Source organism: Talpa europaea, assembly GCF_964194135.1.
Source record: "Talpa europaea genome assembly, chromosome: 7".
Taxonomy (NCBI): domain Eukaryota; kingdom Metazoa; phylum Chordata; class Mammalia; order Eulipotyphla; family Talpidae; genus Talpa; species Talpa europaea.
In genome coordinates, this window is record NC_140074.1 from 84,523,539 (window position 1) to 84,546,974 (window position 23,436).

Sequence of the window (23,436 nt, forward strand, 5' to 3'; positions counted from 1 at the left end):
GCAGGGTGCGGGCGCAGAGACGCGAGGAAGACTCGGGGAGCGAGACTGGAGGGACGGGGATGAGCACCCGAGCACCCGAGTCCCCCTTCTCGCCCCCCCGCCGGGGTGGGGGGAGTCGCTGCACCCTCGGGGGCCGCTGTTGAGAACCAGCAGAAGGGAGAGTGAACAAACCACAGCCCCAGAGCGCACTCCCGGCTCCCGCCCGGCAGCTGCAGCCCCAGCCGCCGGCCGCGCCCCCTCCCCCGCTCGCCGCGCTCTCTGACCTCGGGGTTGGTCTCGCCCCGCGGGCACCCGCAACTGCGCAATAGCCCGGCGGCGGGGGGCGGGGGTCCGGCTCAGGGCCAGCCAGGGCCGGGGCAGGCGTCCCGGCCCGACAGCCGAAGAGCGGCGGGTGCCTGGGCGCGGGGGGACGCGTCCGCGAGCTGTCCGGAAGCGCGAAGCAGCCCAGGAGTCTGGCTTCAGATAGAGGAAATCCTCAACAATGATCGCCAGCAAGGACTTCCCCAAAAGAAATCGTCCTAAGCCTCTGAGGATGAGCTGAGGCAAGGGAAGCACTCGGGGTTTCGAGACGGGTGCAAGTCACCCCCGATGGGGGCGTGGCAGGGGTGGGTTGGAACCCCTTGGTCAGCTTGATAACCGGCAGTTACTGGTGGGACAGAGAAAGGGTAAGAAAATCCCTGTCACAGGCACGCGGGAGACGGCCTTGCTCTATTTCGAAGTTTGGGGATGGACAGCTCAACCCTCACCCTCCACCCACGTTCCCGCCTTTTCTCGAAACCCTGAGCCGGGCCCTGGAGCGGGTAGCAGGGGGCGCCCGCGCCCTGGAAGGGGTGGTCAGCGCTGCCGACTGCAGGGGAAGCCTGTGACTCCTGTATCTCACTCGCGGCGGCCACCGATGCGCCGACGGCTAAGAACAGAGCAGGAGGTGGGGGACACGGCAGACCCCCGGGGCCCAGCCTGCTGCGGCTGGGGCTGCCGGGCGGGGATGGACGGACGGTGGGAGGTGGAACCTGAGCGCCTCCGAGACGCTTCCAGGCCTGCCCCTCATTGCAAGAGCAGGCGTGGACGGGCTGGGGTGCAGCGCTGGAGCGGGAACTCTCTTCTTTCCGCAGCCCGGACGCCGCCCTTCCCGCTGCAGGTCACATTAGCCAATCTGCATCGGGTGTGGGGGGAGGGGGAAGGACCGGTATCCCCTTCTTGGGCCGCCGGGTCCACGGGATCCCATTCTCCACCCTTCGCCCCGTTCCATGGCCCCATCAAGACGCCACAGCTGCGCTCTACCCGCCACCGAGGCCCACTAGGACGAATGCCCGGGCGCGGGAGGCGGCCCCTGAGTGCTCGCAATTCCTTGCACTTGGGCCAGGCTCCCGCACGCAACTTTCCCGGCTCGGGGTTTAGGACGCGTGCGCGCACTGCCGGCCGCGGGGCGGGGCGGGGCGGGGCGGGGCGGGAGGGACCGCGCTCCGGGGGCGGGGCGGCGCGGGGAGGGGGCGGGGCGGCGCGCGCGAGCCCGGGGGCTACGTGGACCCGCGGACCGTCGCCGGGGCGCGGGGGCTCCGGGGCCGCGCGCGCTCCCGGGCTAGCAGAGCCGGTGGCCCGCCCGGGGCCGGGCGGGATGGCGCTTCCTCCTCCCCGGCTGCTTCTCTTGGCAGCGGCGGCGGGACTCCTGGCTCCTCGTGAGGTAAGGCAGCCCGCTGGGGAGGGCGTCACCCGGGCTCTGAAAGTTCTTTGCCGAAAGTTCGTGCTGGAAGAAGTGGTGCGCGGGCAGGGTGCTGGGAGCCCTCCCCTGCGGGCCGGGCCCGGGGAGCGAGGGGGCAGGGCCTCGCCGAGGCTCGCGCCCAGCCCGCTTTGCTTCTTGGACCCACAGGTGGCAGCCGAACCGGTGGAGGCGGCTGAAGCCCACTGCCCTGAGGGCCCGTGGCCTCTGCCCCCACAGGTAGGAGCCTGGAGGAGGTGGAGGAGAGAGGATGGAGGCTGGTGTAGCCTCACAGTCCACACCCTCCACAGCCATCGTCTGAGGACCTCGGTCGCTAGCGTCTCCATCCCAACCCGACTCCATCCCAACCCGACTTGGGGCCTGCTGTCCTCTCTCCATGCTCCACACTAAGTCCCCTGATTGCTCTAAACTCCCTTCTTTCCCCATATGTAGGTGTCGCCAAGAGTGACCTACACACGGATGAGCCAAGAGAAGGTAAGTTATGGTTGCACCAGAAAAAGGGCGCTCCTGGCAGGCTTTCCCCACCATTTCTGCTCATCATCTCCATCCCTTAACACTTCCCTCAGGAAGAGGCAGTGCTCTTTCTCCTGGACCTCCTACCTCAGGCCCCCAGCCAAGAATAGTGTGCCACATGCCATTGTCCTCTGCACTGCTGTCAGGAATGCTGTTGAGTAGCTGTGTGGGCAGGAGGCTGCAACAGGGGAGGTAGTAGAAAAAAAACCCCACACCTCAGCTCCATTGTGTCACTGGGGGAAGTCTGATGTCTCTGCAAGAGAAGGTATTACTACTTATCCGAAAGGAGTAAGCAATAGTGTGTGACAGCACTGTAAGGTATGAAGTATCATGTATGGAATGTGCCTCAGTTTACCAGGCTCCAAACTGTGGGTTTCCATGTATGGCTGCCTATTTGTTTTTGGTGGGTTTTCTTTAAGAAATATCAAAAACTTTTTGATGTTGGGCCTCCCCTGGTGGTGCAGCAGTTGAGCGCTGGGTTGTGAGGCTGCCTGCAGCTTCTGCAGCGCCATTTCGATCCCAGGCCACCAGCAAGGGTCCCACAAAAAAAAAAAAAAAAAAATTCTTTGATGTTTATCATAACTCTGGGCCAAGACTTCATGCCGCTTACCTGGTTCCTTTCCTCAAACAGTCCTTCCTAATGCGTTCCACTGTTCAAAAAAGGGGCTCCTGGGCCTCCCTGGTGGCGCAAGGGTTAAGCACCACACTATGAAGCAATCCACAGCCTCCGCAGCATGAGTTTGATCCCCGGCTGGCCAGGGAGAAACCCACATGGCAAGGCAGACCTCTTCTGTCTCGCCTGCTACTCCCCCTCAGCAGTGTATTTCAGTCAATCTGCCTGTTCTGTTCCCCACTCTGTCTCTGGTGAATCCTTTCACCCCCTGCATGTCTGGCCTGTACCCCAGTTCGTGTATGCATAAATAAATAAATCTTTAAAAAACAAAACAAAACAGGGGCTCCTTATTTCCTTATTGTGGCCGGGCTGCCCTCCCTGACTTTCCAAGCCCTGCCTCACCTTACCTCTTTGAACCTTTGGTTCCTCTTCACTCATGTCACCACATGCCTGAGTGCCAGGCCCATTCCCACTGTGGAAGCTTTGCTCCTATTTCTCCTTTACCCCTGGACTAGCCTGACCTGGAGCAGGCCGCTCCCTGCCTGCCCTCTCTATCCACTTCCAGTGCCCAGAGTGGGAGCTAAGGCTCTTTTGAGACCTTGCCTGATCATGCCAGCTCTTCTTCAGCACCTTCTCCAAATTCATGTAATGCTTATAACTTATAATGCTTATAATGTTTGTAATGCTTATAATGCTTATAACTGTTACACTTAACAACTAATCACTTGGAGTTTTATTGGTTTATTCTTTCATTTATATTAGTTCTTTTTCCATGAACTTCCTTTACATTCCTTGCAAGCAGAGCCCAGGAGTTCTCTTTAGGCATCTCCTACAGCATCTGGCACCATGCTGAGCATCAGGTCAACTTCATGAAAGGGTAATTAATAATTGATGAAGTGTTCCCATCTGGGGACTGTGTGCCTGCTTCCTGCTTGTTCTGTATTTGGGTGCTTTGGAGAGAGTGAATATATAGATAGGAGCAATAAATGGAAGATCTGATCTCCATTTGGGGGATGCTTATGGTCTAGACTGGCCAGGGAAGCCACTGTTGCAGGCGAGAGGAATACAGCTAAAGAGAGTGACGAGTTTTAGGGGGTTAACTAGGCATGTGGTCTTGGAAGTTGTGAGCTCTGAGGTGCCACTTGATGGGAGCAGAGAGGTGAAAGGAACACTCAGGTGAGAGGTTTTTTTTTTTTTTTTTAAGATTTATTTATGCATACAAGAACTGGGGTACAGGCCAGAGGTGCAGGGGTTGAGAGGATTCACCAGAGACAGAGTGGGGAACAGAACAGGCAGATCAACTGAAATACACTGCTGAGGGGAGCAGTGGGTGAATCAGGAGAGGTCTGCTGTGCCATGTGGGTTGCTCCCTGGCTTGGGATCGAACTCATGCTGCAGTGGCTGCGAATAGCTTCATAGGTTGAGTCTTAACCCCTTGCGGCACCAGGGAAGCCCGAGAGGGGGTTCTTGCCAGAATCCAGGGCTCTTTGTGCTCTCCTGAGCCCCAAAGGTGGAGGGATCATTTGGCCATCTTGGGAGTCCCTTGAAGCTGGCCTCCAGGATGGGAGAATTTAGGATTCTTAGGGAGACACTTGAATGTGACTTGATATCTCTGTGCCTTTCCTTCAGGCTGAGAATGCCAGCTTCCTCTACCATCCTTGTGCCCACCCCTGGCTAAAGCTCCAGCTTGCTCTCCTGGCCCACATTTTTGTGGCCCAGCCCTCACTGACCCCCGACCCCAGCCTCAGTCAGGATCGGGTAAGTGGTTGATGAAAGAGGGCTGGTACTGGCAGAGGTTGCAGCCCCATCTGCACAGAAAGGGAAATTCAGGGCCTTCCTCTTGTTTGCTCCCCACCTTCACCTTAACTCAGTTACTTCCTTTCATAGCCCCTGATGCTGGCAGCATGGGGGGTGGCGCTGGAGATGGCATGGGTAGAGCCAGCTTGGGTTGCCCACTGGCTGAAGAGGTGGCGGCGGAGGAAGAAGGCATGGTCCCACTCTGACAGCCTTTCTGGGTCCTCTCGCTTGGTACCAGCCCGGGGCAGAAGGAAGCTGTGCGGAAGAGGGTGTGTGCAGGTGAGGGGTGCTGGGCCCAGGTTCGGTTGGTGATGGGATCATCGAGTTAACCTGGTCAGGGAAAGGGTGACTGTTGTCTCTTCTCCCGTTAGGTCCCAGCTTTGGCCTTTACTTTGCGGAGCTGGCGGCCCCCAGGCACAGAGGTGCCCTCTAGAAGGCCCTGGCAGCTTTTTCCTGGTGGTGCCAAGAGGCGTGGGCTGCGGGCTGCCCTTGGTTTCCAGCCCACCCCCTCAGCCTTGAGAGTCCCCTCTGCTTCCCCACGGAGTTTGGAGGACAAGCAGCCCATGTTGGGAGCTCCAGGTGAAGGGAGTAATGCCCCATTTGTGCCCACTGCCCCCCTGCTGCCTGGGGGACATAGAGGCAATTCCAGTTCCAGGACAGAGACTCGGGTGCTCAAAGGGCAAAGCAGCTCGGGGGGCTGTGCCTGTCCAAGTCAGGCTTCCCCAGCCCCTCGGGCAGCTGTGCCTCCTCGGGTAGCCCGGGGCCCCACCCCACGCACAGAAGAGGCAGCCTGGGCTGCCATGGCCCTGACCTTCCTGTTGGTGCTGCTCACACTGGCCACGCTCTGTACACGCCTACACCGAAACTTCAGACGTGGGGAGAGCATCTACTGGGGACCCACAGCAGACAGTCAAGACACAGTGGCAGGTAAGAAGTTCCCGGCACCCCTACAACCCCATCAGCCCTGCTCCCCACCTTTCAAACCCCCTTCCCCTCCCCCCCCACCGTGGCTTCTCTGCTCTTGACTTCCCACCCCCTGCCCACAGCTGTGCTGAAACGGAGGCTGCTGTTGCCCCCGCGCAGGGTCAAGCGCTCCCGCGGGAAACCCCTCCTCCCCCCGACGCCAGACAGCGGCCCGGATGGGGACAGCTCCGACTGACCTGCCCCAGCCCTGCCACTGTGGCAGGTTTGGCTCCTCCTCCCGCCCGGCAGCCAGGACCTCTGCCACGTGGACTGCGTGCAGGGCCGCCCCCTGGCGGCCGGATGGAGCGCCGCCAAGGTGTGGGTTGCCAGGAGGGGTGGCCAAGGAGAGGGAAAAAAGCTGTCCCACCGTCCCTTGCCCAAATTCCCGTTATTTCTAATTAAATTATTTTAGTAGAGCCAGGAGTTGAGCCTCTGCCTCTGCCACACAGACACACTCCCACCCAGGACACTGTCCTAGGCCATTTAAGTTGTTTGAAGTTGGGGTTTTATAAAAACTAGTTGGCACCCTCCCAACCCCACCTTAGATGTGGGTTCTAGGCGTGTGCAAGAACCTCTCGGCCACCATGGGAGGGGGGATGGTGTTGTAGTGACTAAAAAGTGGTTTCCCAGCTCCTTTTCTCAAAGGCAACACAGGGGCTCCCTTAGGCCCTCAGCAGCAGGGCAGTCTTCTGGTCTCCCATCAGGCTTGGCCCCCCCTCCCCCCCCCCCCCCCCCGTCCCCCCATGCCTGGCACTTCCCCACCATCCCCTCGGTTCTCTAAGCAGCAGAAACAACACATGGTCACTTATTTATTTTTGATACAAATGTACATGACACACATTTTGACAGCCCACCCACCACCACACAGGTAGAACCTGGCCCCTTAGGACCAAGGCAGGACAGAAGAGCTGGTGGGCGCTGCCATCTGCCTCTCCAACCTTCTCAGGCTGCAGCCCAGGTTCCGGGTACCCAGACACCACAGACACAGGTGCTGGCGTCTCAGAGGTTTTGGGGAAGGGGCTCTTAGCTGAGTCAGGGACCCCGGGGAGCCAGCCCCAGGCTCAGGGGCTCAGTTCTCTACCCCAGCCGGCACACTTTCCCCCTCCACAGGGAGGGAGACGAGATGGAGGGAAGTGGTTTTCCTTTTTAAGTTCATAGATAAGGGGTATGAGTGGGGGGACCTAAGGGGAGTGATGAGGGGAGGCACCGGGCAAACCCTTGATTGCCCCGATGGTCCCTGGCCCCAGGGTGGGGAAGAGGGGGGCTGCCCCCCAATGCTGGTCCCACTGCTCTGGTCCCCTCACCCCTCACAAAGCTCCAGATGGGCCAGTCCTCAGGAACGGCACTGCCGTCCCGCACATTCACACGCAGGCACACTCAGTTACCACAATGTTAAAATTAAGGGGTGGAAGAGAGAGAGAGGAAAAAAAAAAAAAGATTTTCCAGTGTTTGCTGCTGGGGACCCCGGGAACACAGGTTGGGGTCTGTGCCCTAGGCAGGGGCCGTTTGGCATTAAAGGAGAGCAGCAGGGGGCTGGTGGCTACAGGGCAGGGACATCCAGAGATTATGTACAAATGGGGATGCCCCTGCTCAGCCCCCAATAGGGCTGAACTGGCTCATGGGGGGGTGGGGTGCATGTAGGGGGAATTGCCCCTCTTGGAGTGTCCCCACTTGACCCCTTGCTGAGGGTGGCCTGGAGGGCAAGGGGCTGGGAGTGATGCCTTTCAGGCCCCTGCTCGCTAGAACGGGGGAGGGAGATGCTATGTACAGGAAGGAAGTGCATGGAATGTGGGGGACAGAAGCTCCTGCCACTCCACTTCCCCATCCTTGGGGGAGGGGGGCAACACCAGGGCGCCTGGCTGCCAGGGTAAGTGGCAACACTAAGGGCACTTGCACCAGTGGCTCTGTTGGGGTGGGGATTAGTGTCTGGAGTGGCCCAGCTCCCATGGCCAGTGAGGTCTCAGGGTGGGGGTGAGGGCACAGGGAGAGTGGTCATTGCTTCTTCTCTCGGGTGGTGATAGTCACCAGCTGCTTGGCGGCCTTGGCGATGTCATAGGCGCACTGGATCACCTGCTGAGTCAGCAGCTGGAAGTCCACAGGGGCGCCAGGTTCTGGGGGCACTGTCTTCCGGCACTCACTCTGCAGCCGGTAGGCGCTGGCGTTGAGGAGCCGCAGTGAGCTGCGCACAGGCTCCAAGGCAGGCCTCTGGCGGGAGGGAAAGGAGGAGGAGGGCCTTGGGCCTTGGACTTCAAACCATGAGCTGTGAGCGTGGCCCCATGTGTTCCAGTCTCCACCCAGGTAGTGGTCAGATTCCTTGCACCTGCCCCACCCTGAGGCCCTCCCAATCCTGCTCCCCTCTCTATTCCCTTTACCTTTGGGAAGAGAGAGGCCATCTCAGTCACAGCCAAATGGATCTTCTCTGAGCAGGGAACAAAGCTGTAGGGGAGGGGAAAGAATAAATTAGCAGGGACCCTCAAGGACAATTCCCGGAGACAGTGGCATTCCGGCCCTTCTCTTGCGCTCTGCAGCACCGCAGGACCTGATAGGAACCTGTGCCCCAGCCCCATACCTGTCGTGCTTGAATTCCTGGGCAGCCCTCAACAATTCCTGAATGTTCTTGGTGACCTGTTCTGTCTTCAGGATGACATCCTCTGTGCTGGGAAGCCCAGGATCGAGGTCTCCATCAAGGCTTTCCAACTCTGGGTGGAAGTCTTCCTCCTTGCCCAGCTCTAGAAACCTCTTCCCTTCCAGTCTGAAGCCCCAGGTTAGAAAAAGAAACATTCCAGCCGTGAGGGTGAGGTTGCTTGCCTACACCTTCACAGCCACCATGGGCCCGTTCAACCTCCTTCCCCTGGGGTGCCTCACCCAAGCAGCGGGTCCCCACTTTGCGTGTTCTCATAGTCACTGTCAGCACCACTGCCATGGCGGGAAAGCTTGCTCTGGAGGGTGCAGGGAAGGTAGACAAGGTAAGATACATGCTCAGGGCCCACAGCCCCCATCCCTTGGGCACAGAATTTACCGTGTGGCGGCTTCCTTCTTGGGAGCAGGAGAGCAATGGGGAGGAGGGAGTGAAGGGCACAGCTGAGGCCGACACCCCCTTCCGGATCTGAAACCCAGGCAGGTCTGGAGTCAGTGTCTCCTACTCCTCACCTCCCACTTCTAGCTTTCCCACAGTGAGGGTGAGAACCCCTGTGCTCAGGTTCTAGCACAAAGCCTGGATGGCACCCACAGGGACTCAGAACCTTGCCCAGGCCCTGCTTACCCGGTAAAGGCCAGCAGGAACGTGCACTGAATAGATGGCATCATCCTCCAGCTCCTGGGGGTCAGCATAGTGGGCATCAAGGAGGGTCCTGTGGTGGCCCCAGCCCTGTTTCCCTGTGCCCTGAGACCCATAGGCAACTCACGGTGCTGTGGAAAGGTTGTAGTCGGGTGGTGAGCTCGTCCCCAGGTGGCCCCCCAAAGGGCTTCAGGGCAGAGCCTGGCTCATACATGGAGAAAGCCTGGCGGTCCCTGCGGTGGGAACTCCCGCCAGGTCCCATGGACGTGTGTTCTGCCCGTTCACTGGGAAGTGGAGGTGTGGGCACTGGCCCCGGTGGCTGCCGGATCTGCAAGTTCTCTGCCTGTAGCTTGTGGATCTGAGAATGCAAAATGCAGTCAGAAACTCTGGAGGCTCCAGGCAGTGCCCCCATGACAGGGAGGGGGTGATCCTCCCAACTCCTACTGAGGCTTCAGCTCCTCACCTCCCTTTGCAGCCTTCGGAGCTCATCACTCAAGCTACTGTTGACCTTCATGAGCTGCTGCACTTTGGCCTCGGAGGTGGCCAGAGCCTTCTTCAGCTCTAGGTACTCCTGCAGCGTCACAGCCCCGTCGGACAGGTCTGAGGAGTCCATGCTCTGCGGAGCAAGACACGAGCCAGTCAGCCACCGGGGCAGGGGACTAATGCCTCAGAGGACTGCTGTCCAGGCTGCAACCAGCCTTGTCCTCGAGGCTTAAGCTATGAGAGGACAGAGCTGGGCCTTGATGTAGGCCTGGGGAGGGTTGGGAGGGCAAGTGCTCAGACCCGGGCACGGTTGTTCCGAGCCGCGCTGGTGCTCCGCAGAGGCTCCTGGTCGGTGTCCTCGTCCGAGGCCACGCTATCGTAGTCGTGCTGGTCGTCAGGGTCACTCTGGCTCCGCGCAGACAGCTCGAGATTGTCTGAGGGTACAGGCCTGGCACTCAGAGCCCAGCTACACACCCTATCATGTCACCCTCGAGAGGGAGCGATGAAACAATGTCCTGGAACAACTCCTACCACCCACGCCCCCATTCACACCCTTCCCACCTGTGGGGCTGCTCAGGCTCTTGCCCTGCTGTCTCCGCTTGGCCTCACTGAGGATGTCAATGATCAAGGTGGCAAACTCTCGGGCATTGAAACGGGCCAATTTTTGTCGTCCCTGTAAGGCAGAGAGCGCCAGGCCAGTGTGAGGGGCACCCTTGTGGCTGCTGAGACCGGTGGGGGTGGGGGTCACCTCAGCAAGGCAGCAAGGTCCCTGCTATCTGATTTACCCTCCATATTAGAAGCCCCAGGCTGCTCCCTTGGCCCGGGCGGGGTGGGGTATATGATAGATTCCAGGGTGCCCAGGGGAGTTCTCAGGGACAGACTGGGACATCCCCCAGAGGCTGCTCATTGAGTGCTCAAAAGAACAGCCTCTTCCTCATTCCCAACCCCAGTGCCAGCTGGACCCCAAGGGAAGCCTCGACTAGGGGCAGAGAAGAGCAAGCTGGGCCCTGGCCTGGACAATAGCAGGCCAAGTAAGGGTAGGGCCCACAGAGCTTGATCCCAGGAGGGGAGACCACCACCCCAGGCCCCCAGCCAGCCCCCTTACCTGATTCCGTGTGGCTGAGTATTCGGGGTTAACAGGCAAAAAGGGCACAGCGCTTCGTTCAGTCACCAGAGTGCTGTGGTTTTGGGTAGCCAGCCATACTGTGGGGGAGGGGCAAGGAGCAGCTCTTTCACAGTGGCCAGGCCCACTGGGTGGAGGTGGGAAGGTGCTGGGCACAGTTTTCCTAGATCTCCCCACACCCACCGATTGAGTGTCTCATGTTCAAAATGGGTGGTCTTCAGACACTCAAGCCAGGCTGGGTCAGGGCAAGGCTGGGAGAGAAAGCTAGGGACTGACGAATTGAACAAGGCGACTGCCTCCTGCCAGTCCCCACCCAGAGTCTGGGCTGGAATCTGGCTGTGGCCAGGAAGGAGTGATGCAGGGGGTGGAGCAGGGCTGGGGAGAGAGCCAAAGTGGGAGGCAGCCAGAGCAGAGATGAGCCCTAGGCTTGGGCGGGGGTGGGGGGGAGCAGGCTGGCTGCCTCTGGCTCAGCACACACGCTGTCCTGTCCACTGGGAAGCTGCCCAGGGAGACTCATAGCTGGCAGGGGCTACCTGCAGGCCTGCTGAGCAGCTGCAAACTCAGGCACCCCTTTTTAGTACCAGGTCCCAGTACTTCCCCAGCAGGTAGGTACTCTTATCCCAGCCACCCAAGACCTCCGATGCCCTGGCTCACCAGCATCATTTTCTCTTCGATCCACCTCATCATATACATCCATGGCAAGTTCTTCAAAAAGCCGGTTACTGAGCTAGAGGCAGAGGGACACAGGCTTTGTCAGATCAACACTGGCCTCCTATGCCAGCAAGGCTTGCTCACCAGGATATCATGAGGTGCAAAACTGTTTGTGTCTCTTGTGCCACCCACCAGCCCCCATGATTTCCAAACTGGAAATTGGGATATGGGTCTGCATGCCAAGCTCCAAGGCAGGAGAGGACAGACAGGAGACCAGACCAGTGAGCTCCCCCCTAGGTCAGTGGTGAAGGTGGGGTCCTGGGAGCCTTTAGAGGCCAGAGCCAGGGTCAAAGACAAGAAGGTGAAGAACAGACCAGGAAGTCTAAAGGGGCAGGCCAAAGACTTAAAAGAGGGCATGCCAGAGGAAAGGGTAGTGACGGCAAAGGGGTCAGAGATGGGGAGCAACTCCAAGTTTTGGGGGCCCATGTGAGCACTCACTGCCTGCAGCTTCTTCTTGGCAGCTTTGGCCAACTCGGACAGGTCGAGGCTGAGGACAAAGGAGCGAGATGGGAATGAGGACGTGGCTAGGCCCCTGACAGTGACCTCCCAAACATGCATGGCTCCCGGGAAACCACATCTTGGATGCACACGCCAGGTACCTCCCGGCCCCACCCAACCCCCAGAGCCTGTGCCCACGACAGGCACCATATACCTCTGAGACATGCACTTTTGCCGAGATCTAAATCCAGAGGAAGGCAGCACAGGGAAGAACAGGACAGAGGAGCAGTTACCCAGGAGCAGGCAGTACACTTTCCCGTGCCAAACACAGACCTATTTCTGTGCACACGCCGGGACCCAATTATAGAAAACCAAATTCATCCTCTCAACCTGTTCCTCACCTGAAGCCCTAGCCCTGGCCACGCTTTCCCCAGCTTCTACCATCACTCCTCTTGCCTGGGCTGAGTTCATCTTCCTGTTTCCAGTCTCGCCCTTACAGTCTTTTCATTCAGCAGCCAGGGTGATCTTTTCGACACATCCACCTACTCTACCTCTGGTCTTAAAAACACTTCAATAATACCAAGTATGGATGGCAGATATTAACAAAAAGCTCACATAGAAAATATGCTAAATGCTGTGCATATATTATTTTATTGAATCCTCTGAACAGCTCCCAAAAGGTAAGCATGATTGCCTGTATTTCCTGGTGAGGTGACCAAGGCTCAGAGAGATTAGGTAGCCTGCCTAAAGCCACACAGCCAGCAAGCATTAGTGCTGAGTCCACACCCCTGTGTCTAGAATCTCTCAGTCCTCAGTCAGGATGGTTGCAGTTCCTTTTGGGGCTCATAGGACTGGCCTTGCTCTTGCCTGTGTCTCTTCCAGTCTTACTCCTAGGATTCCCTGTCTCTCACAACAAGCTCCTGAGCTGCTGAAGTCCTGCCACCTCATTTCTAACATCTGCGCCTTTGCTTCTCTCACTGCACTCCCGCCCCCCGGGCTACGGCTGTCTGAAAAGGCCATCTCATTCTCGACTGTCAGCTCCTTAAGGGTCCGGATCATCTCTGCGTCCCAGTGTAGCAGCTGGCACTGGGAAGGCACTGGGCTAGCGTCTCACTGAGTACATGCCCATGTGTTTACCACAAACCCACCCACATGGACACAGTCACACACACCAGGCAGCATTAGACCAGAAAAGTAGGGGATAGTCCTGCAGTCTGAGACCAGAGGAGGTCTGGATTTAGGGATCCAAGGTGCCTGCAAGGTCTTGGGGAGGAAGGAGCCACCTCTTTCCAGATCCAGGCCAGCAGGCACAGCTTGCCATGCAGACGTGGTCATCAGAGGTGGCCACCAGGTGGCACTAGCATCCATCCTGTGAGCTGGGTAAGCGGGTGGAAATGTCTCCTGGGCCTCAGATGAGAAACACCTGTGCCCTCCTCCCCCAGCCCAATTTGAGCACACCGCAGGCCTGGCAGTAGTCCCAAAGTGGGTCAAATCTGTGTACCCACCATCTTTTTATCTAAGAACAGAGTTTGTCTTGAGATTTTTACTTGGGGTCACAGCCACCAGAACCAGAACCCAGTATTCACTGCTCCCAGGGGTGTTCCTTGTACACAAACCCCATGGACTTGACAGGCCTGGAGCTTAGGCTGTGCTGGGTGTGTGCTGACATTTCTTCCATGCCTCAGGGCCCAGCACTGGAGAGTGAGGACTGGAGACTGAGGTCTGGACTGTGAGGATTGGACTGTGAAATGTTTGTGCCTCTAGTCCCAGGGGGGTTTTGGAGGCAGGGGCAAGAGGTGGTGCCCTAGTCCCCTACAGCCTGGGGAATGGCAGGGGTGGAGGCTCTGGACTCAGAGACCCAAATGGCATCCCACAGCCTCTCTGGAGAACATCAGGTGGGCACTCACCTGTCAGCCATCTGTGGGATGATGTAATGCCCATTCTTGTGATCTGAACAAAAATAAAAATGCCAAGTCACTGGTACTGGGTGGCTTTAGCTGCTGGGAGCCCACCTCACTACCATGAGGAGGGCTCAGCACCCATAAGTGTCAGGTAAAGGAAGGAGGGCAGGCCACCCCTAAGAGCCCTGGGAGCTGGCTGGAAGTTGGGCCCACCCCCACTCCCTACCCCAACAGTGCTGCAGCCCAGAGCCTGCAGCAATTTCACAGGAGCCAGTTGCCTAGCAACGCTGTTCCCCAGCCGGCTTTGTCACCATGGCACCTGCTGCTGGGGTGTGTCTGGGTCCCACCTGCCTGGCCTAGCCAGGCCTGCCTTGCACTCTGCTCACCTGGCTTGCGTCCACAGAGATAGAAGGCCAACCGGTCAGTGAGCTCATACTGGCACTCGACTAGCCTTTCAGCCAGTTCATGGTGCCCCGCCTGCCTGTGGGGTGGGGGCATGGCTCAGCACTGCAGGAGCAGTCCGCACCCCCACCCGCCAAGCCTCACCCTTCAGCAGACCCTCACCTGGCATAGTCAATGGGTGTGCGGCCATTAACGTCAGGAGAGCCAGGGTCAGCCCCATACACTACAAGAAGCTCAGCCTGGAGCGTCTGCCCCGCCTTGGCAGCCACGTGCAGAGGTGTGGTGCCCTTCTCTGGGTGGAAGAAGTTGGCCTGGGCACCCAGGGACAGCAGGCGCAGACATGTCTCCAAATTGCCTGTCCGCACGCTTGAGTGCAGTTGCTGCAAGGAGTAGAGTGTGCAACAGATATGTGTGTGCCTGAGGCCCTGCCCCTCAAACTGCACTGAGTCTAGTAGCTCCCGGACTCCTACCAGTTTCAAGAGGCCCACAGAAGTTAATGTCAATAATAACAGCCATCGGTCACCAGCTACCACGTGCTGGGTGCTTGAACATGGTATCTATGAGGTGGATGCTATCATTTCTTCCCCATTTTACACATGAGGAAATAAGGTCTGTAAGGTTATAGAACTACTCAAGTATTCCCAGCTTTGGAGAAGCAGCTGAGGCGTTTTAGCCACGCAAGCCCACTGGGGAGCTGAGTGGCCTTAACCACATGCAGCCTGCCCATGGACTATTACCCTTCTTCTGTGCCCACTGTTCTTGCCAGATCACACTGTTCTTGGGGCCTGGGGCACAGTGGTAACGTAGGAAAAGCCTTAATGTGTCATGTGTAAGGAGGCGGCAGGCCCACCCATTCATTGTGGGGCCCCTCAAACCTTGCTGAGGTCTTTGGCAGTGACTCCATCATCGTCCCGGCAGGGAAGCTTGTGCACAAACGCCAACATCTGGTACTTGGCCCTGATGAACTCTGACTTGATGGGGCTGCATGGGGCATGCGGGAGGAAATGGGGAGCAGGGTAGGAGAGGTCAGTCACCTGCACCTCCTAGGCCTTTGTCACAGACCGAGAGGCCCCTGTGCACCACCTGTCCAGCCCAACTCACTGGACTTTGTCTTGGGGGTTGGCTTTGCGCCGGCCACTCTGCACTTGTGCGGGGTCCAGCAGGGAATGCTCCCAGATGGAGTTGGCCCCGTTGCTGGCGAGCGTGTGCACCATCTGCAGAGGAGAGATGCCAAGTGAGAGGGCCTACTGTGTGCTGGGCACTGGGAGAAACACCTTTGAGTGGTCGCTGCAACAGGTGTAGCTAGAAATAGGGCCAAGGGACCTGCTGTGTGCCTGGTACCATCACACCTCCCTCCAGCCAGGCCACCCAAGAATATGGGATCTGTTTGGCACTTCGGGTACATAAGCAGGCTGAGGTTTAGAGAGGATAAGCCACTTGCTGAATGGTGTGTGGCAAGGTCGTGAGTGGCAGAGCTGAGGAGAGTGCCCAGGTCTATAGGACTGAAGTCCTAGAAGCCTCCACTCTGTGTAGGTGGGGGGAATGGGTGGAAAGTCAGGGTGAGGCTCTGCCCTGGGTTGATGCAGGAATGTGCCAGTGCCAGTAAGAAGCACCAGCCCAGTCCTATACCTGCAGCAGCGTGGGAGGCCAGGCGCTATGGCGAAGGTGCTTGACGATGGAGATGTGGCGTCCCAGACTCCGGTGCACACTGCAGCACTCGTCACACACCAGCACACCCCTGCTGATGGAGGCCCAGCCAGGGTCTGCAGGGTGGGGACAAGGGTCAGCCATGGTCCCACGATAGATAGATCCTCTCCAGCACCACTCTGGGCCAGCTCGAGGCTTAGGACAAACCATCCTGACAAACCCACCATAAGTCAAAAATGCATTTAATAAACCTGACCTAGGTCTCCCTGGTGGCACAAGGGGTTAAGTCTCAGCAATATCAAGCGGTCGGCAGCCACTGCAGCAAGAGTTCGATCCTCAGCCACGGAAGGTGACCCACATGGCTTGGCAGACCTCTCCTGTCTCACCCGCTTCTCCCCTCAGCAGTGTATTTCAGTACATCCGCCTGTTCTGCTCCCCACTCTGTCTCTGGTGAATCCTCTCACCCACCGCACCTCTGGCCTAGACCCCAGTTCTTATATGCATAAATAAACAAATCTTAAAAAAATAAACAAAAATTGAAGTTCAGTTTCTACTGAATTTATATCATTTTCACACCATCATAAAGTGAAAAAAATCATAAAATAGGGGACCATATGTACTCCCCACAATGCAGTCACTCTTTTGGTGCCCAGAAGGTCGGCTAGCTGAGCTACAGTGGTGGAAGTGATTTCCCCAAAGACTGGCAGCCAGCAAGACACAGAGCCAGGGCCTACCCTTCCTAGCCATCCTTGCCCTCTGAGGATGTATGGTCCCCAGGGCCCTGCTCAGTGGCACAGTTTCCTGTCCTGCAGCCACAGCTGCTGGTCTCACAGCCTTCCCCCAGGTAATGAGTCTGCTGCCCCAGCCCTTCCTCTGGAAGGAAGGACTCCCTAAGGAATGCAACTCCAAGGCTACACTCAGACGTGGCACCCAACTGTGACACTTCAATTGTGTTAGGGGTGCCATATCTGCCTTGTGTCTGGGCTTCTACTGGAACCACTGCCCCCCTCCCCTTTCTGGCCCAGTAGGCCCCTCCACAAGCTCCTGCCTTTACTGCCATCCTGGCAGGCAAGAGGCCTTTTCATGCCTGAAACCTCTTGCCACTATTGCTGATGGAGTGAGCTGGAACCCCTCTTAAGAGGGATGGAAAAAGCAAGGAACACTGACTGAGCACCAACTGTGTACCAGCAGGGTTCTGTATGCATGACACCTTTCACAACTGTCAGGCAGGGTGGGGAAAGCTACACTAACTTTACTGATGAGGCAGTGGCTCAGAGAGGTCAGAGGGCTTGCTCAAGGTCACACAGCTAGCTAATGTTGAGTAGGGTTTCTGGAATGTGGACAAGGGTACTCAGAGTCCAGAGACTAGGCCATGTGTATAACTGATACTATCCCTCTCCCGCTACCCCAAAGAGGAAGCCCCAAGTGGGTGAGAGGACTGGAAGGGAGTCACTCTCCACTCCTTGGGGAGAAGTGGACTTTGGAAATAAAAAAGACAATCAGAACAGGGTGGGAGCTCCTGGGTTCTCAAGGGCAGGGGAGATGCCACCCATCCCAGGCCCCTTGGGAAAGGGGAGGAGACAGCTGCATACAGCTCGGGCTCTGGAAAGGTCATAGGGGAGAAAGCAGCCATTGTGTGCCTCAGAGAGTGGGGGCAGGGAGCCTCTCTCCCAGGACACTGTGCTCTGCCCAGGCTCCCCACCGCCCTGGCTCAGGAAGCCCTGTCCTGGGGGTAGGGGGAGTAGGCTGGCTCTCTGCCTACCCATAATGTCCAGAGAGTCCAGAAGTGGGGCTCCTCGGGGAGGGGCACACTTGGGAGAAAGGGCTCTCCCAACCAGAAAGCAATTCTCAGACTCATCCCCACAAAGACTTCTATCAAAGTTCCCAGGAAAATTTTAAGGAGACTGAGTCAGTGTCCAGCCTGAGCTTTGCCCAGAGTGTCCCCTCCACCATGCAGAAATAGGCAGCAAGAGGGGGCACAGGAATTTGGGGCTGGGCTTCTTTAGGAATCCCTTCCCAAAAAACCAGGGCAATAGAGGATACACAAGATGCCTGCCATACACCTTCCTGTGGAGTGAATTCCAGGGACCTACCATTTGTGCCAACAGGGGGAGTCTTGGCTTTACCCAGATAGTGAGGTACCCTCAGACACGGAAAGCTCCCTCTCCTACTCTCAAACACCACTGGGTCAGGGGTCTGCCCACCAGCCACCTCCGGCAGCCCAGGCAGGAAGCTGGAAATGACGCAGCCTAAATTCCTCTTGTTGAAATGGTGGGGTTTCCTGTAAATGGGGAGCCGCCCAGGCCAGGATCATAAATGGGCTGCCCTGTGGCCTCCACCCCAGGCCTGTGGCCCTACCAGAGAAGCCAGGTCTGGAAAGACCAGCCAGATATCCAGGGCCAGACCAGACATGGTGAGCCCTAAATATGGCAGTAACCAAGAGACCTGGATCCGGGCAATATGGTTGAAGACTATTCGACACTCCGCAGGCTTGGGAGGACGGGTCCTCCTTCTCTTCTACTGCGACCAGAATTGGGGGGGGAGGGGGGCGGGTAGGCAGAGGGACACTGTTTTGCTCGAGGGCAAACTGGTGCCAGCTTAGTTCTAGACACACACACAGGTGATGGATGCGTGCACCCCAACACCATTACAGGCGGTCCCGAGGCCCAACTAGGCCAATTCCTAAACAAAAGACCCAGAAAGGATTTCTGAAAGTCAAACAGCTATTGTAGCTGAAGGCTAAGGGACCTCTTGCCCCCAAGAGGCCATCTGGTCCAAACCCAGGGCTGAAGGGATGGGGAACATAAGGGCTAGGGGATATGGTAAACTCAGCCCCCCCCCCCCCCCGGTCCACCTGCCTCTAGTGAGGGTGGGCGAACAGTATGGGTAAATGGCAGGAGGGTCCTGGGGTAATGTTAGTTAACCAGTGCCATCCCCAGGGAAACCTTTACTAAGCCAGTGAATTCAGATCACCATCCAAAGCCCCCTCTAGTAAGTCTGCTATAAGCGCCAGTTTCTCCTGCGCCAGAGATCAGATCTTCCTTCCTAGACAAGAGGGAGAAGCCCACCATCTGGAAAGCAGGCGAGAGTAATCCCTGGAGACAGAGACCAGAATGGTGGCCACCTTTCAGGAGCACTAACTTGGAGGGGGCACAAAGCCTCCCCAGAGTGATGGAAATGTTCTCTCTCTTGACAGAAATGGTGACTGCACAGGTATATACATGTGTGACAGCCCCTAAACTAAACAGTAAGGTGCAGGCCATATATAAGTTAAACAGTGGTGTCCCTTATCTGCAGGGTAGATATTCCAAGACCCTGAGCAGGTGCCTGATACCACAGATAGTACTGAACCCCATATATACTGTTTTTGACTATACATGTATATCTACAGTACAGCTTAATTTACAAGATTATTTAGTTTACATAAGAGGTTAACAAGAATTGCTAATAATAAAATAGAACTATAGGGCCTCCCCGGTGGCGCAGCAGTTGAGCGCTGGGTTGCGAAGCTGCCTGCAGCCACTGCAGCGCCGGTTTGATCCCCGGCTGCCCTCCGGCCACCGGAGGAGGGTCCCACATGGCGCGCAGACCTCTCCTGCCGCCCGCTGCTCCCCTCAGCAGTGTACTTCGGTCCTTCTGCCTGCTCTGCTCCCCGCTCTGGTTCTGGTGAATTCTCTCACCCTCCCGTGCTTCTGACTGTACCCAGTGCTTGCATAAGTAAATAAATAAATCTTAAAAAAAAAAAATAGAACTATAAAAATATACTATAATAGGGCCTCCCTGGTGGCATAGGCGGTTGAGCACAGCGCTGTGAAGCTGTCCACAGCCTCTGCAGTGCTGGTTCGATCCCCACCGGCCTTGGAACAGCCCACATGGCCAGCAGATCTCTCCTGTCTCGCCCACTGCTCCCCTCAGCAATGTATTCCGTCAGTCTGCCTGTTCTGTTCCCCACTCTGTCTCTGGTGAATCCTCTCACCCTCCCGCGCATCTGGCCTGTACCCCGGCACTTGTATAAATAAAAATAAATCTTAAAATATATATATATACACTATAATAGAAGTTACATGAATGTAATCTCTCTAACTTATATACATAATATTTTTCTAACTGTGCTTGACTGCAAGAATTGAAACCTCTGAAAACCTAGATAAGAAGAGATGACTATACCTCAATGAAAGAGGAAGAAAATCTCACCATTCACTCCACCCCCAAAATCTACATTATGAAGAGAGAAATGAGCCTGCAGGTTGTCCTGTCCCATGGGCCTAGCCAGTGGCCAGTATTGCACATCTGAGGGGCCTGTGGGATGGCCTGACAGCTACCATGGCTTCTGTGCCTGGGGCTGGCAAAGCAGAAAGGTCGAGGTGGAGGCCCCCAGGATAAGAGGCAGGGCCAGGCAGTCTCAAGTTGGGATTGTGTGGCAGGTTGGCTGGAAGGTAAAGAAGGGGGAACACACATTGCCCAGAGTTCCCTAGCCCCTTCCCCTCTGGTCGATTCCCAAGGCCAGCAGGGACATAGACAGTGCCTGACACCAGCTGCCAGAGCAGTCATGCCATGTCCAGCTGCCTTACAGCATATTCATACTGTCCCCCTGTGTGCCCAGGCCTAGGAGCAGGAGGACAGGGGGCTTTCCTTCATGGTCTGTCTGCACCTCACTTTCACCAACACAATGCTCCCAAATCAACCCTTACTCTGAGGGCTGGGACCACATGGTTCCATCACAGTGAAAGAAGCCGATGACTCTGGGTCGGGGATATACACTGGGATAAGACTCTGGGCCTGGGTTCCAGACTGCCAGCTCGTTACCCTTAAGCCACTCTTACTTGGGCTGCTACAGTTCCGGGGAGATAGGGGTCGTCCCAAGTAGCCAGCTGGGGTCCTGACAAACATCCAAACATTGGGGGCACCTGCTCTATTGGGTGATGAGTAAGACTTTGTCAGCACTCTGCCCATCTTACCTTCTTACCACCTGTCTCTTTTTGACCTGTATTATGGATTGGGAGAAAGAAGGTGCACAGGCACCAACGCCTTTGCAGGATGAGGACCAAGGATAGAGGCTGGGCAGATGAACACATCAGGTGCACACCACTCCTCCTCAAATGCACTGGGTATGCAGAGGCTTCAGTCAAACAGTTAAATGCAACTCAGAAAGGACAACCGTGTTGCTGATGCCACTCTATGTCCCTCTAACCCAGAATCAGGGCCACAGACTTGAGCTGAGAGGGTTCCCATAAGCCATTTCTACTCCAACTTCTTTGCCCCATAGTTGAGGAACCAGAGGCCCAGAGTGAGGAAAGTTTTGCCATGGTCACAGAGTAAGCTGGAAACCAAGGCAATACTAAAATCCAGACTCCCCATAGGGTATCTGCTAAGGCCAACTCTGTGTCCCCTATTCCCCCTCCCGCTTCCCAAAATATGCCTGCCCAGCAGAAGTGCAGGACAGCCTGGGACTGACATACAGAAGGCAAGCTCTCTTCTGAGCTCTTCCATCCCCAAACCTACCTGAGATTGGGGAAAGGGGCTGAGAGTTGACACTTAGTCAAGAGTAAGGACATATATGCAGTTATTTCCTTCAGGGCCCTCCTGACCATGGCAGGTCCTGAGAGGTGGCCTCAGGGTCATAATCACCCACAGAGTACCATGCCTCTGCCAGGCACACAGTTTCCAAACTCTTTAGCTTGGAGCCATCAGAGCCACGGAGCATCTGTGGGCCTCAACTTTTTGGGATCCTGAGCTATTTATTCTAATGGGTGGCTGGAAGTTTCGGGTCCACACAGAAAAAGCACCCCACACTCACACTTAAATTGTGCCCATAATCCCCCAATATTCACAGACACCCCCCCCCCCCGGGCCAGCCCAGCGGTATCCCTGAGAGATAACTCCTTTTCCAAGGAAAGGATGGACAAGGGCCAGGACTTCCTTCCCCAGGCCAGCTGCTGAGCCCCATCTTTGACAGTGTCCTCCCACATCAGAAGGGAGCAGCCTCTAGGGTCACTGATTCTCATTTCCTCAGCAAGTCAGGGGAGTTTCACACCAGCTTGGGCCTGACTCTGCTGGGAAGAAGGAAAACACCACGGTAAATACAGCCAGGAGGAAAGCCAGCTCTATCCCAGGAATCTAGGCACCCCTGCCACGGCCCCCTCCCCACTTCTGGCCAGACTGGATTAGGGGACCAGCAGCATCAGTGCTCAGGTTCGGTTCGTACAATGCCAAGCCCATCTTCTCCTGCAGGCCTTGCTGGGGCACAGGAAAAGCCTAGTCTAGTTGTTCCGGGTACCTATGCAGCCTGGGGACGCCTCCGGGTAAGATGCCCAGGCTTGGACAGGCCCCGAACACCAGGCCCTGCGAGGAGCCCCAGCCTTGGGAGGCAGGAGCAGGGAGTCCTGGAAGTCGCCACCTCCTCAGGCCCCTCTGGTCCATCTGCTCAGCTCTCTGCCCCTTGCCCTCCACCACTCGTGCGGGCGCGCAGACCATGAGAGCAGCAGGTGCAAGACGCGGGGGCGGCACTGAGATGACACAAAACCACACTCGCCCCCTCCTCCTACCCCAGCCGGCCTCCGCCACAGCCCTCCTGCCACCCGGCTGGCGCTTCCCTTTGGATATTGAGATGGGGGCGCAGTGAGCTGCCCGCCTCCCTCAAGCTGAGGGGTGGCAGGCGCGCCGGGAATGTCCTTCCTCGCTCGTCCACGGACGCGCGGGAGCCGCGGCCCCCGGGCCGGCCCCCCCTCCAAGGACGCCGCCGAGGCCCGAGGCCAGAGGCCGCAGCCCCCAGCCCCGCCCCGCCCTCCGGCCCCGCACGGCGCTCCCGCCAGGCCCGGAGCCCGCCCGGCGGCGCCCTCGGTGCGCGGTCCCGCCCCCGGCCCGGCCGCTTACCCGGGGCGCTGCAGTCCGCACACACCTCCGCTCGCGGCCCCTTCCGGGACATCCTCAGCGGCGACGCGGCCGCAGCCCTCTGGGCCAGCGTGGGGGGCGCGGGCGGCGGGCCCGGTGGCGGCGGCCCCTGCTGCCCGGCCCGGCTCCGGCTCGGCCCCGGCTCGGCTCCGCGCGCCGGCCAACCGTCCGCCCGGGGCTGGCCCGGAACCCGCCGTGCCCGCCCGCCCGCTCGCCCTCCGGCGCCCTCCGCCCCGCGCCGCCCCGCGCCGCCCCGCGCCGCCCGCCGCTCGCTCTCTCCGCCCCCTGCGCGGCTCCCGGCCGCTCCTGCAGGAAGCGGCGCAGGCCCAGCCCACGGGGGAGGGGCGGCCCGCACCCGCGCCCCGCCGCCCGGCCGCCGGCCGCGCCTCCCGGAGAAAGGAAGCCCGGAGCCCGGCCGGAAGAGGGCGGGGGCGCTTAAAGGGGCCGCGCGGCCGCGGGATCCCGAGCGGCCGCGCCGCCGGCGGCCCTGGAGTCCGCTCCCGCGCTCCCTGGCCCGGAGGCAGCGTGAGTCACCCTCCCAGGCCCCACCCCCTCTCTCCGGAGTCGGGGAGCGGCCGGGGGGTCTGGGGCCGAGGGACGGTGATCCCTGGGGCTGGGGAAGAGAGTGAAGAGCTGGAGGCCTGGACCTCCCTCCGCCTCAAGGGGCTGTGGTGTGTCGGGGTGCCCGACAATCTGTTTGGGGTGAAGTGCACGTCCTGGCCCCAGGTGTCCACATCTGTGTGTACAGGTGTGTGCGTGGTCACACCCTTGCTGACGACGCACTCCGCCAGCAATATGGAGGCCCAGGTGCCACAGAGGTCATGGAGTTTATTCCCTGCCTCTAGACTGAAAATACATCTCTCTCTTCCATGCTTCCACCCTCAGAGGAAGAATCCGGGCGATTTTTAAAGACCTCCCGAGGAGTGACCACTGCCTGTGTGCAATAGTATCCATTTGGCA

At 58.0% G+C, this 23,436-nt stretch overlaps 2 protein-coding genes across 5 annotated transcripts; one reads left to right on the forward strand and one right to left on the reverse strand.

Moving 5' to 3' along the window:
• Positions 1–1,615: 1,615 nt before the first annotated feature.
• TP53I13 (tumor protein p53 inducible protein 13) lies at positions 1,616–5,895 on the forward strand (the record flags this gene model as incomplete). 2 transcript variants are annotated; one of them, XM_084238781.1, is made up of 7 exons in its annotated part: positions 1,616–1,681; positions 1,868–1,936; positions 2,150–2,191; positions 4,473–4,601; positions 4,731–4,919; positions 5,012–5,567; positions 5,687–5,895. In XM_084238781.1, 7 exons carry the CDS (start codon positions 1,616–1,618, stop codon positions 5,797–5,799), a joined length of 1,164 nt encoding a protein of 387 aa, XP_084094907.1. In that variant the 3' UTR covers positions 5,800–5,895. The 2 variants fall into 2 exon arrangements, with proteins under 2 accessions (XP_084094907.1, XP_084094908.1); XM_084238782.1 differs by lacking the exon at positions 4,473–4,601.
• Positions 5,896–7,595: 1,700 nt separating this feature from the next.
• Positions 7,596–22,510, reverse strand: GIT1 (GIT ArfGAP 1; the record flags this gene model as incomplete). 3 transcript variants are annotated; one of them, XM_084236994.1, is made up of 21 exons in its annotated part: positions 7,596–7,808; positions 7,976–8,039; positions 8,173–8,355; positions 8,469–8,542; positions 8,623–8,709; positions 8,866–8,919; positions 9,008–9,238; positions 9,344–9,496; positions 9,664–9,797; positions 9,925–10,036; positions 10,469–10,566; positions 11,141–11,213; positions 11,636–11,684; positions 11,850–11,876; positions 13,543–13,585; positions 13,923–14,017; positions 14,101–14,318; positions 14,814–14,919; positions 15,040–15,152; positions 15,568–15,701; positions 22,459–22,510. In XM_084236994.1, 21 exons carry the CDS (start codon positions 22,508–22,510, stop codon positions 7,596–7,598), a joined length of 2,313 nt encoding a protein of 770 aa, XP_084093120.1. The 3 variants fall into 3 exon arrangements, with proteins under 3 accessions (XP_084093120.1, XP_084093122.1, XP_084093121.1); XM_084236996.1 differs by lacking the exon at positions 11,850–11,876; XM_084236995.1 differs by lacking the exon at positions 11,850–11,876 and having other exon boundaries at positions 9,916–10,036.
• Positions 22,511–23,436: the final 926 nt, after the last annotated feature.